Consider the following 16,273-nt stretch of genomic DNA (forward strand, 5'->3'; position numbering starts at 1 on the left):
GGAACCAGGCATGTAGAGTCCATCCGTTCACCTTTTCTGCGTCGCACAAAGACACGGTGGTTCGAACCAAAGATCTCACATTTGGACTCATCAGACCAAAGCACAGATTTCCACTGGTCTAATGTCCATTCCTTGTGTTTTTTAGCCCAAACAAGTCTCTTCTGCTTGTTGCCTGTCCTTAGCAGTGGTTTCCTAGCAGATATTCTACCATGAAGGCCTCACACAGTCTCCTCTGTTGTTCTAGAGATGTGTCTGCTGCTAGAACTCTGTGCGGCATTGACCTGGTCTCTAATCTGAGCTGCTGTTAACCTGCGATTTCTATGGCTGGTGACTCGGATGAACTTATCCTCCGCAGCAGAGGTGACTCTTGGTCTTCCTTTCCTGGGGCCGTCCGGATGTGAGCCAATTTCTTTGTATCTCTTGATGGTTTTTGTGACTGCACTTGGGGACACTTTCCACCTAGAATATGACATATTTTCAGTTGTTTCACACTTTTTTGTTATGTATATAATTGCACATGTGTTAATTCATAGTTTTGATGCATTCAGTGTGAATCTACAATTTTCATAGTCATGACATTAAAGAAAACTCTTTGAATGAGAAGGTGTGTCCAAACTTTTGGCCTGTACTGTGTATGTATATATATATATATATATATATATATATATATATATATACAGTGACCCCCCCCCTCCCCCGACCTACGATGGCCCTGACATACGATCATTTCAAGATACAATGGCCTCTCAGAGGCTATCGATCGCATGTTGATGGCAGCATCAACATATGATGCTTTTGTATGTCGGGGCCATTGCATAAACGGCTATCCGGCAGTGCAGACTGCTTCAGCTACTGCCGGATGGCCGTTTAAGGTGCCCCGTGTGGTCCGGTGACGATCACTTACATGTCCTCGGTGCTCCGGACCGTCCTCATCGGACTCCCCTGCATCGTCGGCTCTCTCCATCGTCGTCATCACGTCGCCGCGCACGCGTTCCCATCATCCAATAGGAGCGGCGTGCCGAGCAACGTGATGATGGCGATAAGGAACGACGATCCCGGGCAGCGGTGACGGTCCGGAGCGGCGGGGACAGGTGAGTATACCTTCCTATATTTCACATTGCACGAATCCCTCAACATACAATGGTTTCAACAAACGATGGTTCATTTTGAACGAATTACCATCGTATGTTGAGGGACCACCGTATATACATATATATATAAAAATATTTAAAACTCAACGTATGTGTGTATGTATGTTCCAGCATTACCATTACTTCAGATTGGCTGGAGATATTTCCATGAAACTTGGTGCACATGTTTCTTAAATGTCAAAGAAAAATATAGTAGTATAATATATGTAGTTTAGAGATGTCTCTGCAGGCTGGGCTGGTGGTAACATGATCAGGAGATGTACTGGAAGTCCCATGCAAACCTATAAGACTTCTGGTACATTTCCTGATTGGTTACTCTCGGGCTGTGATGGTTGCCTCGGAGTAATAAACATCCTGCTGCCAGATCAACATCATGGTAAAGTATGATTGAACAGTCCACTAAGAAGGTACAGAGAATAGTTGATGTGGAGGCCGAGGAGAGAAGATTTATTGAGGGGTGAGATAAGAGTGAGGGGGGAGAAAACCCATCAGTGCGGTGGGGCAGGAAAAGGGAATAGCAGCGCTGAAGGGTAGGAAGGACAAGCAGCACATCACTTCTGGGGTTTTAGGAGACCGGGAAGCTGGGTGGCACACAGTGTGTGTATGTGGCACCCTGCTTTCTCAGTCTTCTGAAGAGCTCCAATAGGGCTTCTTTACCAGACAAATATTCTCTTTAGCAGACTGGGAAAGATAGGTTGCAGGCAGTACACAGTGCAAAGCTCACAGTACTCTCCCAGTCTCCTGAGGGGTTACATGTCTGGTGAAGCATCCGAATTTGTATCATTGTCCCCCAGGTAAAGCCGGGTTCTCAGTCAGTATTTAATAATACATCTCAGCTAATGTGTACCATGGTTTTTAACAGGCCCCATGTCTATTTTAGTTTGTTTCCTGTGGGGTTAGTCGCTGCTTAGAGCTTCTCCCTTTTGAACTATATATGTACAAGCTGGATTATTCTGAATGTACATAGATATGGCTTAGTAAGGAAAAGTGGCTATCATCATAAAACTGTTTTGTGTATAGTAATATACAGCACATTGTGCTTTGTATGTGATGTCTGAATTCAGTAAAATGTTAATGGTTTTTGTTTTGTATTTCTTTAGGTCCTGACTATCACAATGCCGGTCCAGCCAGCGTAGCAGGTGACTCGACTTTACAAACCGTCCCTCTTTATAGATCCAATGGATCCGACTTTGACATTGCTGCTTCATGACTGTTTACATCAATGTCAAGCATTGTCTTTGGACTACAATATGACACCAGAATAAATATTTGTTTCTATTACTTGTTATGCTTCTCTCTGTGAATAAGATCAGACAAATATGGAAAAAATGTGAAATGGATTTACCTTTTATATTGCAAAGAGTTATATCCTCCAGACATTCACAGTATAATAGACATTATACAGATCTGTAAGCTTCCAGAATGCCCTTATATCACCAACAGCTCTTTCAGTACATGTAAATTGGGGTTTAGAAACCCTTTATACATCTATTGCGCTCTACTATGAATTTCCAGTGTGCAGGCTTCACATTTCTGGTTTCAGTGGCAGCTGCCCCTTTAAGAAATGGCTGAATTAGCTCCAGATACCTGAAGAGGAAAGCATTATTCCACCTATTCCTCAAGACAGAAAATCTAATTTATGATTTATAAATCTTGTTATGAAAGCTGAGCTGTGATTGGGCAAAACAGGAAGATTATCAGGTAATTTCTGCTCAGATACTCTGGAGCAAACCTAGTTGCTTTAGGTGCCTTTATATGGGCACCAACCTGGAGCTCAAGACAACAGGCAATGTATTTTAAACAAAGACAAAAGACAAACTTCTTATTGCAAATGGTTTATTTTTATAAGAAAAATAAATCTATCACTTGCCTCATTGTAATAAGTACACAAAGAAAAGCTGTCACGCCCCCTCCCATAGGCTTGCATTGAGGAGCCGTGACGTCACAATGCTCCGGCCCCGTGATCGTCAGTAATCAGACCCGGAGCGAACATGCTCCAGGGACTGATTTTAATGGGGTGTGGCGTGCAAGATCAGGGGGGTCCCACTATCAGGCATCTTATCCCCTATCCTTTGGATAGGGGATAAGATGTCTAAGCGCCAGAGTACCCCTTTAAAGGGGTTATCCAGCATTCGAAAAACAGCTGATTTCTTCAAAAACCTCAGTTCCATTGAAACCAATGGAACCAAGTTGTAATACCACAAACAACCTGCAGACAGATGTGGTGCTGTTTTTGGAAGAAATTAACTCCAGTCTGTTTGTTTGTTTTTTATTTAATGCCATGCCATTTTCTATTGCTTAATAACCCCTTTAATCTTTGGTTGCACAACCCCAAAAAATATGTGATTTGTCTGTGACTGTTTAGAGGTGCAATTTTTGCATTAAAAGCCAAAGTCAATACGTGCTACCAAAAAAAAAAAAAGTTTTTTTGAATGTGAATCATTGAATGTGATGTTACAAGTAACATTAAAATATTCATATTGTACGGCTAAAAGGGGTTGTCCAGTGGAAACAGGTAATTTGCTATTGTCCACAGGCTGCCTACAAAATCTATAAACACTTTATTAGTTCCGGTATAGTGGCGCCCTGTCCACCACCGGGGAGCTTACAGTGCCACTCAATCACTGGCTGAGGTGGGACACTGCTGCCGCCATTTATTGCAGAACAGCGCTCCTGTGACATCACGGCTCCAGTGAAGCAGACTGTCAGCAGAGACCTGTCAGAGATGAGGTTTCCTGATCCCAGAGCTAGGAAGAAGTGGCGGAAGGTGAGTTAAAGTGTTAATTATTTTTGTAGGCAGGCTGGGGACAATAGTAAATTAACTGATTCCACTGGACACAGGTTTACCAGTCTAAAATGTGTACTTTGAGGCAGCAGAAATAAAGGTTGTCATTTAATTTAGAATGCACTTTTCCCTAGCAGTTGGCTTCTATCATGCGACATCGGAGGATCTTTAAGTAGCTGTCAATTTTGTGAGAGTCCCTGCGGAAACAGTGCAACAAGTGGTAGATGGGGAACAGGTCGGGATCGCCCTGTGGCACCGTGATGTCAACGGGACCAAACCACTCAGGGTACAAGTCTTCTAAATCAGTCAGCATCTAAAATAAACAGTGAGTTTATTAGTACAGAATTTACTACAGGAGGAAAGTTACCCTAAAATCTTGTAGGCTGGGCCTCTACTGGACTACCCTGAAGTCTTTATAAAATTAGTCTTTCCCTTTGAGGTGTGTAAGACCGTGACGGGAATGATGGTCAGGGATCGCTATATTACCCCACAGTACCTTTCATATGTAGCAGCCAGGTTTCATTAGGTGCATAGCTCATCCAAGGAAAGCTGAATGAGATATGAGAAATCCAAAAGAGTAAAATCTCTAGCGAAACTTAGCTTACTAGGGACTTTTGGTCCTATTTTAAAGCCTGGATTTTTATGGAATGGAAGGCAGGATTGGCAGTGGGGTTTTTCATTCTACTTACTAGGCCATGGCTGGTTTTCAGATGAGCCCTGATAAATAGGTGGTGGACTCAGCTGGGTATTGTATGTAAAGGTTAGCCTGCTAGTAATGCTAAGAGGAACCTTAAAGTGGTACTCCGTGATCGTGACGTCGCGGCCACACCCCCATCATTCATATCTATGGGAGGGACGTGTCAGCCGACACGCCCCCTTTCACATAGACATGAATGAAGGGGGAATGGCGTGACGGCACAATCACGGAGTACCACTTTAAGGTTCATCTTAACATTACTAGCTGGCTAACTTTTTAGCGGCGATGTCACGACAACTGCCGCAGAAACCTGGTGTTTGTTTAGAACGCCGGGTGCTGCAGGATATCGCGGGGGGCCCCAGCAGTGGGACCCCTGCAATTAGATATCTTATCTCATCTTATCCCCCCTTGTACTCTGGAAGGTTGCAGCCTCAAAGAGTGGACTTTGTGACAAGTACCAGTGGTGTAAGGAAGTTTGTCTTGTTGAGTGGCCAGTACTAAGTCACTTGTATAGTGAGGGCCACTTGTCTTTAGTTAGTGCCGGGCAAGCAGGTTTTGTGTCTATATGAATACAGCTGAATTTTGTTTTTAGAGAATAAACTTCAGGAAAAGCCCTGCAATTGAACTATTACACTGTCTCTGACTGGTATTTACTGCTGTTTGCCCATCTCTACTGACCTAAACTCTCACAGGTGACATGTAACTCTCATTGACCCGGAATAGAAGAATAATGATTTTGCAGTAGAATCACACCTGAGAACCAGGTATAATACCAACAGAAACCATGCGACATGTGTATAGTATGCAGTAATTCAATTTTATGGGGGGGGGGGTATTTTTGTGCCACCTATGGACTCCACAACTTTAGGTTATCCTAATGTCAATCTGTAAGAACAGGCAGCACAATTTCCGGGCTTATATTGGTTTCATAAATAGAACCTTTGGAGGGGAACCCAGCATTTTTCTGAAGACAACTGCATCTGGAAAGAGCCCTAGGTAGGTAGGGTTCTTGACACAATAGAGCCTTTAGCTCACTCACTACTCTGGCTGAGGTGCTAGCCACCAGGAATTAGGTCTTGAGTGAGTAATTTCAAAGAAGCAGAGTCCAAGGGTTTAAACAGTTTTCTGCCTAAGGAAGATCCAAGGATGGCATAAGATGATGGTAACTAGGTCTTAGTTTACCCAAAGCTTTAAAGAATCTAGAGACCGGGTGAGCTAGCAAATAGTTAGTCTTGTCCGTACAGGGGAACGCAGCAAGATGCATTCTCCTCTCTGTGCTGGTCTGGCGAGTCCAATTATCTGGCATCTAAACTGAGACGCCGGATGATTGTGAATGGTCTTATTCAAATGAATGGGATCAGTGTTGGCTTCATTTTCCCTCCGGCGCATTTTTTGCGGCGCCGGAGGGAAAAGAAAACTGACGACGAACATATGTAAAGGGGGCCTAGCTCTACCAAGAGATCACTGCATGTGTCCTGAGCAGAGAAGGGCATGAGAAGTGCTGTGAACTCTGCATCACCATCCGAGACCAACACCATCTTGGAATAGTCTCTGCACTCTTAACAGCAAGGTACTGAGTAGGAGGGAGCTACCAGGAGTCAACTAATAGGTAATGAAGGGGATTGTCACCATCTAGTCCCATTCTTTTCCCATGCTAGGTGTGGATCTAGCAGGCACAGCTAAGTTATCAGGGAAGCCTCCGGTTTACAGGTGGCATAAGGACTCGGTATAGAGGCATCCTCTATAGTAGATATGGAGAGCACAGCTGAGGGACCAGGGAAACCCCAATATACGTCTGGCAACAATACTGCACCAGGGACCAGATGAACGCCCGGTATAGAGACGTTCTTGCTTCTGAGAATCAGTCTTCATCCGAGAAGAGAAAATCATATACCTGTGGAGTGGTTTCTGTTGGTATTATACCTGGTTCTCTGGTGTGTTTCAGTAACAAATTACATGTTTGTGTGATTCTACTGCTAGATCATATTTTTTTTATTTCAAGTTAATGGGAATCCATTAACCCATTCGTGTGCCTCCTTAGGACAACCAGAAAAAGCCTATTCCTGAACTTGTAAGTGTCCTTTCTTACTACCTTTAGATTTCTCTGATTTCCTCTCTTGTTAATTTTATCCCCTAACATAATGCAGTAAATTCATAAAGCAAACAGAGAAGAGAAGGTGAGTTGGTAGTAGTACTTACTCTTCCAGAGATCCTGTCTATTCCTCCTTGAAGAATCTTAGTGTGTTCCTCAGCTTCTTTCACCTTCTGAACCATATTATTTGGTGCCCCCATGGACAAGTATTGCAGGGGCTGGGACCAAGAGCGCAGTAATGTATTCACAAGGCTCAACAAGTCTTCATGCTGTTAAACCAAACCAGTAAATGAGCAGAAAAAGGAATTAATATGTTACCCAGTAGCTAATCCTGACCATGTACATATTTTTTATACTCTATCACCTATATTTAATATAAAAATGCCACTTTTCATTAGCTCACAGTGTTAGAAATCCTCTCACGGTGGTTGGAGGTGATTGGTGTGTCTGCTCATGCAGCCATGTCCATGACTCATAGACAATTTGATGCTGCTGCAGGACTGGTTAGTGTCCCAGTAGGTTTGGGGACCCCAAGTGGTGGTATTTTCCTAGGCTGTTTCTTTTTATTATATATTAAAATCATTTTAAACAACCATATAATAAAAGTCCTTTAATTTTCATTAGTAACAACATATACAGTTTTTTGATCTGACAGTGCCCATTTAAATGAATTATCCAGGAAGAGAAATAAAGAGCTAATTTCTGCTAAAAGAAAAAAATAGCACCACGCCTGTCCTCAGGCACAAGTATATGCAGTAGTCTATATTTCAGGACCATTATCTGTTGAGATAACTCTACCTTGATTTTGTATGAAACTAGCAATATTAATTTAAGGACCCTGTATGACGCCACATGGAGTCTGTACAAATGAGGCCTGTGATCACTTCATGTAGCATTTGTGAGGCACCATATTCTTACATGGAAGCAAAGCTTGTAGGGTGGAATACCTTGGTAATCTAGTATCCATATATAATTGGAGGTAGGTGTGAACTGGCTTTGAAATATTGCGGATCCATACCATTGTGCATGAGTCCTAAGGCTAAGTTTCCTCTTGGGTTTTTTTCTGGCAGTTTTTGGAAAGCTGCCACTGCAGTTTTTGAGCCAAAGTCAGAAGTGGATCCATAAGGGAGGAGAAGTGTAAGTCCTTCCTTTATATTTCCCATTCCTTTTGAATACACTTCTCGCTTTGGCTCAAAAACTGCAGTGGCAGCTTTCCAAAAACTGCCAGAAAAAAAACCAAGTGGAAACTTAGCCTAAGACTGGAATACAACTGATATTACTGGAGCGGATTGGATAATATTATCCATTACTTACTTGGAGTTGCAGTGTCTGCTCCTTGCCCTCTGGGGTATTTAGGGTTGAGGTATGACAATTGTTCATTGCGTTAATCATAAGTTGGCGTCCTTCTGAATACTGTTGATCCTATAATAAAAATTAATTGCCTAGATTAATACTTAGGATGTTAATAAGAGAAATTGCAAACCCAGAAGACACAAATTACGTTATGATTTACTAAACATTTTTGCGAAATTCTGACTGTTTCATATTCCTTATTTGGTTTTGTGAAAGAGAAATACAGTGTTCTTTTATGATGCCTTTAGGAATATTACTGAAGAACACGGTGGCGCACATTCATCAATAGAGTAAGTACTGCATAAAAGTCAGCACATATTTCTGAATTATACCATTTTCTGGAACACCTTTTCCCAGTATGAACTTTTTATGTATCCTATCTACCATTTAAAGGTAGGCAATTATGAATTCCAACTAGACATGCCCATTAAAACTTCTTCCTCTATTGAGTCATCACAGGTCTCTCTTACATCCTAAAACTGTCCAATAAAAAGAAAAATACTTAAGTGGGAATAACACAGTCAAACTCCACAATCGGCTGATCCCTGAAAGTCCAGCTGCTGTAACCACCAGCAATTCCTGCAGAAGTGGTAACTGAAAATACAGTGATGGATTTTAAAGGGGTACTCCGCTGCTCAGCATTTGGAACAAACTGTTCCGAACGCTGGAGCCGGCACCGGGAGCTTGTGACGTCATAGTCCCGCCCCTGATGGCATCACACCCCGCTCCCTCAATGCAAGTCTATGGGAGAGGGCGTGACAGCCGTCACGCCCCCTCCCATAGACTTGCATTGAGGAGGTGGGATGTGACATCATGAGGCGGGGCTATGACATCACGAGCTCCATGCGCCGGCTCCAGTGTCCGGAACAGTTTGTTCCAAACGCTGAGCAGCGGAGTACCCCTTTAAAATCCATCACTGTATTTTCAGTTACCACTTCTGCAGGAAGGCTATTCCATGTATCCGCTACTCTATTAGTAAAATAATACTTCTCAGTAAAGTAATACTTTTGTACTAATAATATGCAAAAAAAATTAATTTAGAATTAGAAGATAGATACAGATTAAGATAGAGAACATGGTTCATTATCCGAATCTAATCAGTAAAAGAAATCTAGGAGACACATTCCCTTTAAAGCACTGCCCAATACTTACAATATCCTCAAACATCTCTGTAGATAGCGTATGGATATAATGTGAAAGTCTGATGGCTCGGTCAAATAGATCACTGAGCAGGACCTGACACTGGAGACTCCCTGGAGTGCAGATCGGGCTGGAGAGAACCACTCCCCCTTTGAGGCTTATAGTCAATACCAGAAACACAAGCAGCAACTTTCCTATATAAAATACAACAACTTAGTACAAAGTATATTTCGCCGAAATACACTCCTGTTGAGCGTCTGAATGCACAGATGTGACAAGATCAACCGAATAAAGAACACTTAAGCATCAAATGGTGAGTGCCCTGCATTTCTTTTCTTGTTGTGGATGAAGTTAGTACAAAGTATGTTATATAATATGGAAGACGACTGCTGACAGATTGTACTGTACTATTTCCCTTTCTTTAGCACATTACTACAGAATAGTGTCCTAAACAGACTGTGGGTCTGACAGTCTCGATACCCTAATAATTATTATGGCCCCATTCAAAATACATGTAAAACATGATACATCTATTTGTCTATTAGTATACTTGGAAACAAAACTGGGGGTGTGCACATCTATTATAATTAACTAACATAATATACATGTAAAGGCCCAATGGTGACAGTCTTTAATTAAACAGCATGTTATTTTAAAGGAGTAGTCCAGTGGTGAACAAGTGGTGAACAACTTATCCCCTATCCTAAGGGGGTCCGACCACTGGGGCCCCCCCGCGATCTCCTGTACGGGGCCCCGACAGCCGGCGCGAAGGGGGCGTGTCGACCACCGCACAAAGCGGCGGCCGACACGCCCCTTCAATACAACTCTATGGCAGAGCAGGAGCGCTGCCTTCGGCAATCTCCGACTCTGCCATAGCGATGTATTGAGGGGCACGTCTGCCGCCACTTCGTGCGGTGGTCGACACCCGCTATCTAGCCTGGCCCCCGTACAGAGAGATCACGTGGGGCCCCAGCGGTCGGACCCCCGCGATCTCAAACTTATAACTTCTAAAATAAGTCAACATAGTCTTACTTAAAGGGGTAGTCCAGTGGTGAAAAACGTATCCCCTATCCTTAGGATAGGGGATACGTTTTTCACCACTGGACTACCCCTTTAAGTAAGACTATGTTGACTTATTTTAGAATATATTAGGGTTAGTGTTTCTCTGATACAGAACACCAAATTTCCTGCATAGATGTAGAGTTATAGGGGTTGTCCAGGATTTAAAAATAAATGAATTGTACAAACTGGAACTGAAATAGAAATAAAAACTTTACTCCTAAATCTGCCACTGTCTTGAAATTTACATATTCCAAAAGTCACCACCTTCAAGTATTCCTGCTGGGCATACATTGTTCATGTGACATTGCTGCCAATCACTGTCCACCTTACTTTGTGTACAGCATATGTCCCAAGGCCAGTGAATGGCTGCAGAGTCACATGAACAATGTACGTGATGTCATCACTGCAAGTTATATGCCCCAGCCTATCCTGGCACTTCGGGTCACCTGTGGGTCATCTGTGGTCATGACTTGCATGTTACGGACATGAAAATGCGGCTGTATTACACCCAATTGAAACTGGCTTTGTGCAAATCAAAAGCAATTGCCCAATAGCAGAGAAACATAGCTCTTTTTTTTTTTTTCCAAAAACCTGTCCATAGGTTGTCTCTGGTATTAAAGCTCAATTCCATTGAAGGGGCTGAACTGCAATACTACACACAACTTGTGGACTAGAATGGTGCCATCTAACCAATGCAATCCCTTTAAATATGTTATCCAAAAATTTAAAGTTATCCCCTATCCGGTTAACTCTATAACTTGTTGGGATCCCAGTAGTTGGACTCACATTGATCAGCTAGTTACCATCTATTCTCTGTATAGGTGATAACTTTTCATCAAAGGTTACATAGCCCTACATAGTAGACACACTATTCTATAAATTGCTCATACTGTACCTGAAGCTTCTTTGGCGGTAGTCATGGTTAAGGTAACTTTCATTTAGCCTTAGGCTTACCTGCTCTTGTCTAGCGGAATGGCAGCGTTGGCTTTTATACCTTCCGTCTTCCAACCACTTTGAGTGCCTCCCAATGACATTAGAACAGGGTAACCATATTAATAAGAAACATGGAATCTTCATTTCCCCATCATCCATATGAAGAAGAGGAGCCAGGCCAGGCTTACTGGTATCATCTTTATTGTCTACAGTTTCATTAATTTGTTCCTAAGTACAGAGGATTAGCACATATTCACATTTAATGACACTTCTCCGGTCCCATTTACATAGTAAACAGGACATGAAGTTATGCTGTATTTTCTATAGGTACATGTGTCAGGCCATAAAAAAAGATATCCAAGTACAATGGATAAATATATAAAGACACAGTTATTTTTTAAGATGATTTAATACGTAAAGGGGTGGGCTCATGAAAAATATTGTAGTTATTTTAATCAAGCACCAAAATATAAGTATCATTTACATTTATGTATTTATTTATTTATTTATTTAAATGTCTGATTCACTTAAAGGGGAATTCCATGAAAAAAAAACATTTTCTTTTCATATCAACTGGCTCCAGAAAGTTAAACAGATTTTTAAATGACTTCTATTAAAAAATCTTAATCCTTTTAGTACTTATCAGCTGTTGAATTTGAGTTTCTTTTCTGTCTGACAACAGTGCTCTCTGCTAACATCTCTGTCTGTCTCAGAGTAGCAGCAAATCCCCATAGAAAACCTCTCCTGCTCTGGACAGTTCCTTGGAGTCGAGAAGGAATTTTTATCTCTAGTATGAGTAGGGTGTCCATTTTAGGAATTCGTCAGTTGTCAGCTGTACCTCCGTCCTCCGTCAGGCAAAACAGGGTCCCGCCTCCTCCCTCGGACCAATCTCCATTAGGCATCAGCGGCAACTCCCTCCTCCCTCATTTGTCATCTTAAAGTCTCTCATCCAAAACTCTGTCATCCTAAAGTCTCTCATCCAAAACGCCGTCATCCCTCAGACGAAAAACCTTCCTGCCGTGTAGCAGAGCCATTTCAGTGTCGGCTCTCTGCTATACGGGTTTTGCTGTACATGCTATTCAATGTCGGCACTGCTATACAGTGCTGTGCAGCGGTGTCTCTGCTATGCGGCAGGAAGTTGCGTCTGAGGGAGAATCGTCTAAGGCATGACAGCGTTTTGGATGAGGGACTTTCGGATGAGGGAGTTGTGGCTGAAGGATGACAGCGAGTGGTGTGAGGGAAGAGGCGGGATGCCGCTTCACCTGACGGAGGATGGAGTTGCGGCTGACGACTGACAGCCTGTGGTTCCGAGGGAGGAGGCGGGATGCTGTTTTGCCTGACAGAGGATGGAGGTACGGCTGACGACTGATGATGTCTTAAAATGGACACTGTATATGAGGGTTTTTTGCCTTCCTCTGGATCAACTCAGTAGGAACACATTAGGGATATAGGTTGAACTTGATGCACTCTGGTCTTTTTTCAACCTTATGAACTATGTTACTATGAGACAGACAGAGGTATCAGCAGAGAGCAATGTTGTCAGACAGAAAAGAACAACTCAACTTCAGCAGCTAATAAGTACTGGAGGGATTAAGATTTTTTTAATAGAAGTAATTTACAAATCCGTTTAACTTTCTGGAGCAAGTTGATATGAATTTTTTTATTTTTATGGAATACCCCTTTAATGGAAAAGCTTTGTCTGTGGATTTGAAGTTGTAAAATCCGCAATTGTGGATCCGCAACTGCAGATCTTACAAGGAAATTCTTATGTAATTTTAGTTGCCTTGTAAGATCCGCAACAACAAATTTTACAACTGCGCATCCACAACTTCAAATCCACAGCGGCCCGGTGTGTGTGAATACACCCTTACTGCATCCAGCAGGTCTTCTTGTCAGTGGACCTGCTGAGCAACTTCATAGTCAGAGCTGGTCTCTCTTCTTCTAATTTGCTGTCTCAAGCAAACTCATTGGAGGATATTTATAAAGGTATTTAGAGACTTTTTTTAAAAACATTTTTAACTTACTCTGGATGCACAAAAAGTCTCATGTGCGACTTAGCACATTTTTGTGTGACTTATGATTAAGCATAAAGTTACAAACAGCCAGGGCCGGACTGGGGATAAAAAGCAGCCCTGGAAATAATTTCATACCAGCCCCACAGCATTGCGGCACTGTGGCAGCCGCCGGCAGGGCTGCCATCAGAAATTTTGGGGCTCCTTACACAAGGGCCTGCCCGCTATTTTCCCAATTATCAATAAAAAAAGAGAAAGACGGAAGAAATTTTATCACCACACATATTACCATCATACTGTTACTAAGCAAATCCTGTATACTGAAACCAATATTACTAATAATACGAGTATACAAGGAGGAATATTACCACTATACATATTACCATCATACGGTTACTGACCAAATCCTGTATACTTAGACCAATATTACCAGTATACAAGGAGGAAATATTCCCCCCATACAGTGACCATATAGTGGTAGATATTAGCTCTACACAGGCTCTGCAGACCATATAAAGGATTACTTACAGTTACATCAGGTGATGTCTTCCCTGATTGGAGGCATTCACTTTCCATTTTCTTCTCCTTCTGGCCCAGACCATCATGACGACTTCTTCCTTTCACAACTCGTCTCCACAGAACCTGCCAGACAAACATTTTAGGCTCCACACTTTTCCTGCACCTATAACGTTCTATACAGTAATATTAGAGTGGCTAGATAAGTGTGTTGGGGAAGAGTAGGTAGGTCCATCCCCCACCCATTAGGTAGTTAGGCCGCGCCAGAAAGTAGACAGGTCCCTTCAAATAGTTTCCCTCATTACACAGGTGCCCGGAGTAGGGAGGTACCACCTGTAGGTAGGTCCCCATGTAGTTAGCTGCTCTCAGTAGATAGTTACACCCTGTATGCAGTAGCAGCCCCCTATAAGTAGGGGTTACTCCCTGTATGTAGATCACCCAGTACATAGTTGCATTCCCCCATATACAGTATTATCCTCCCCTTTAGGTAGTGATAGCCAGCAGCATCCCCCCTTTAGGTAGTGATAGCCAGCAGCATCCCCCTTTAGGTAGTGATAGCCAGCAGCAGCCCCCTTTAGGTAGTGATAGCCAGCAGCAGCCCCCTTTAGGTAGTGATAGCCAGCAGCATCCCCCTTTAGGTAGTGATAGCCAGCAACAGCCCCCTTTAGGTAGTGATAGCCAGCAGTCCCCCCCCCCCCCCCCCCCCCCTTAGGTCATTATAAATCCTTTAGGAAGGAATAGAAGAAAAAAAACATATTTACCTGGCTCCTGCGCGGTCCATGGCCTCTTGTCGGCACCTGCAAAATGGGGGCGGCCAACAAGAGTGATTGACAGGGTGAGGAGCTATTGGCTCTTCGCTTTGTCAATCAGCCGAGCCCAAGCGCCACATTGAACTATAGGCGCGTCTGTAAAACGCGCTTTTAGTTCAATGCGTCCTGGACTGGCTATGGAAGCAGGAGACTGCTGCGTATACAACGGTCCCCTGCTTCTGTGCTGCGGCAGCTGCAGGGGGGTGCAGCGGGCTCCTGGGCCCTTCACTGGAGTACTGGCTGTACCCCCCTAACGGCGGCCCTGGCTGCATACAAGGTCATGATACTAGTATCAGGCCCTTGTATGCTAGTGTGCATGGGCGGCCCGACCACGCTGAAATCTATAAGAACTGGTCAGATCGGGTGAGCGGCCTGCCGGGAATTTTCCCGGTATCCCAGTAGGCCAGATCGGCCCTGCAAACAGCCTTACCTAAGCAAATTTCAGTCTGCACTTTGCAGTGGTCACGTATTTATGATGTGCATATGTTACACGTAGGCAAAAAAGTCACAAACACTTTTAAAAAAAAGTCGCAAGTCTACACCAGGTCTGACCTGGAGTACAAAACTCCCGTACGTATTCAATTTAAAAAAGTCACAAAAAAGTCTTGCAAGAGACTTTTGTGTTTTGCTCATGTGCTCCAAATTTATCAACCCCCTGTGTTAGTATAATAAATATGTAGCACAGAAGCAAAATTAAAGCAAAAAATACCTTCAAAACTCGCTTACCAAAGCAATGATAAATGTCCCCCATTGTGTCTCAAGCACTGTCATGTGACTGTGTCATCTGCAACTGATTGTTTAATGGTGAGTAATTATTCCTGCAGATTCTGTCTTAAAGGGGTTATCCAGGAATCAAAACACAGACCTTTTTTCTTTTAAAGACCGTGCCCTGTCTGTCTTCAGGTTGTGTGTGGTATTACAACTTGGCTCTATTCACTTCAATGGAACTGAGCTGCAGAACCACACCCAACCTGGAGACAGAAAGGGAGCAGTGTGAGTGTGTTTGATTTTTGGTCTCCAATAAACAGACAGAGGAGTCCAGCTGTGGCTTACCCCTTCTCCTAGACAACATGATTGGCCATGCGATCAAATTTATGGGGGAGTTGGGAGAGATAACTGTTGGCTGACAGATATTTAAAATGTAAGCCCACCTTTTGGCTGAGTTCCCACTGCATTTAAGCAGTATGTCCTAGCTATACGTCAGTGTCCAGTCAAAAAAAAGGATGTCGGCTTATACCGCAGCGCAATGCAATGGGCCCCATTAACTTAAATGGTCCTACACTAGCACAAGTCACCAGTACACCTTATCAAAACATGTCATATTGTCTAACCTCTAGCACTATCAGTAGGGGTTGGTCCAGATGTGGTGGATTTTTCCACTGAAAATCCTTTGTAGATTTTGCCATACTTTTGCCATTCATTTGGGATGAGGTTGGGGGTGGAGGGTGGGATAAGGGTTTGGAGAAGCTGCTGGGGCCATACTGATGAGTTGTGGTTTAGGCAGCATGAGAGGAATGACTATGTTCAACTATGTTCAAATAGTTATTAAAAACTTTGCCACAGGTTTTATAGACATTTGTATAAATTATTAAGTTGGCATGTAAGCCAACGATGGACTTCTTATGACACATATTTTATTTACAGTATCTAATGATATTACCTCAAATACTGAAGATAATTAATAGAAAATAAGAGCTAAGTTTAATACCTGAGAAGTAGATCC

The 16,273-nt window shown here is 42.9% G+C and overlaps 2 protein-coding genes across 13 annotated transcripts in view; one reads left to right on the plus strand and one right to left on the minus strand.

The window, feature by feature from the left end:
- The window catches only part of PIH1D1 (PIH1 domain containing 1), a 27,420-nt gene extending 24,991 nt beyond the window's left edge, over positions 1-2,429 (plus strand). For all 7 annotated transcript variants that reach the window (XM_056544388.1, XM_056544387.1, XM_056544386.1 and 4 more), the window contains exon 11: positions 2,252-2,429. In XM_056544388.1, coding sequence (XP_056400363.1) covers positions 2,252-2,287 — 36 coding nt within the window. In that variant the 3' untranslated portion in view covers positions 2,288-2,429. The remainder of the gene's footprint in view (positions 1-2,251) is intronic.
- Positions 2,430-2,569: 140 nt separating this feature from the next.
- LOC130294501 (prolactin-like) overlaps positions 2,570-16,273 on the minus strand; it is a 48,903-nt gene continuing 35,199 nt past the window's right edge. For all 6 annotated transcript variants that reach the window (XM_056544392.1, XM_056544391.1, XM_056544390.1 and 3 more), the window contains 5 exons: positions 11,235-11,441; positions 9,231-9,412; positions 8,040-8,147; positions 6,833-6,994; positions 2,570-4,249 (listed from right to left, as the gene is read on the minus strand). In XM_056544392.1, the coding sequence (XP_056400367.1) occupies positions 4,067-4,249; positions 6,833-6,994; positions 8,040-8,147; positions 9,231-9,245 (468 nt within the window). In that variant the 5' untranslated portion in view covers positions 9,246-9,412; positions 11,235-11,441 and the 3' untranslated portion in view covers positions 2,570-4,066. The remainder of the gene's footprint in view (positions 4,250-6,832; positions 6,995-8,039; positions 8,148-9,230; positions 9,413-11,234; positions 11,442-16,273) is intronic.

This window comes from Hyla sarda, chromosome 10 (genome assembly GCF_029499605.1).
Source record: "Hyla sarda isolate aHylSar1 chromosome 10, aHylSar1.hap1, whole genome shotgun sequence".
In the NCBI taxonomy this organism is placed as follows: Eukaryota; Metazoa; Chordata; class Amphibia; order Anura; family Hylidae; genus Hyla; species Hyla sarda.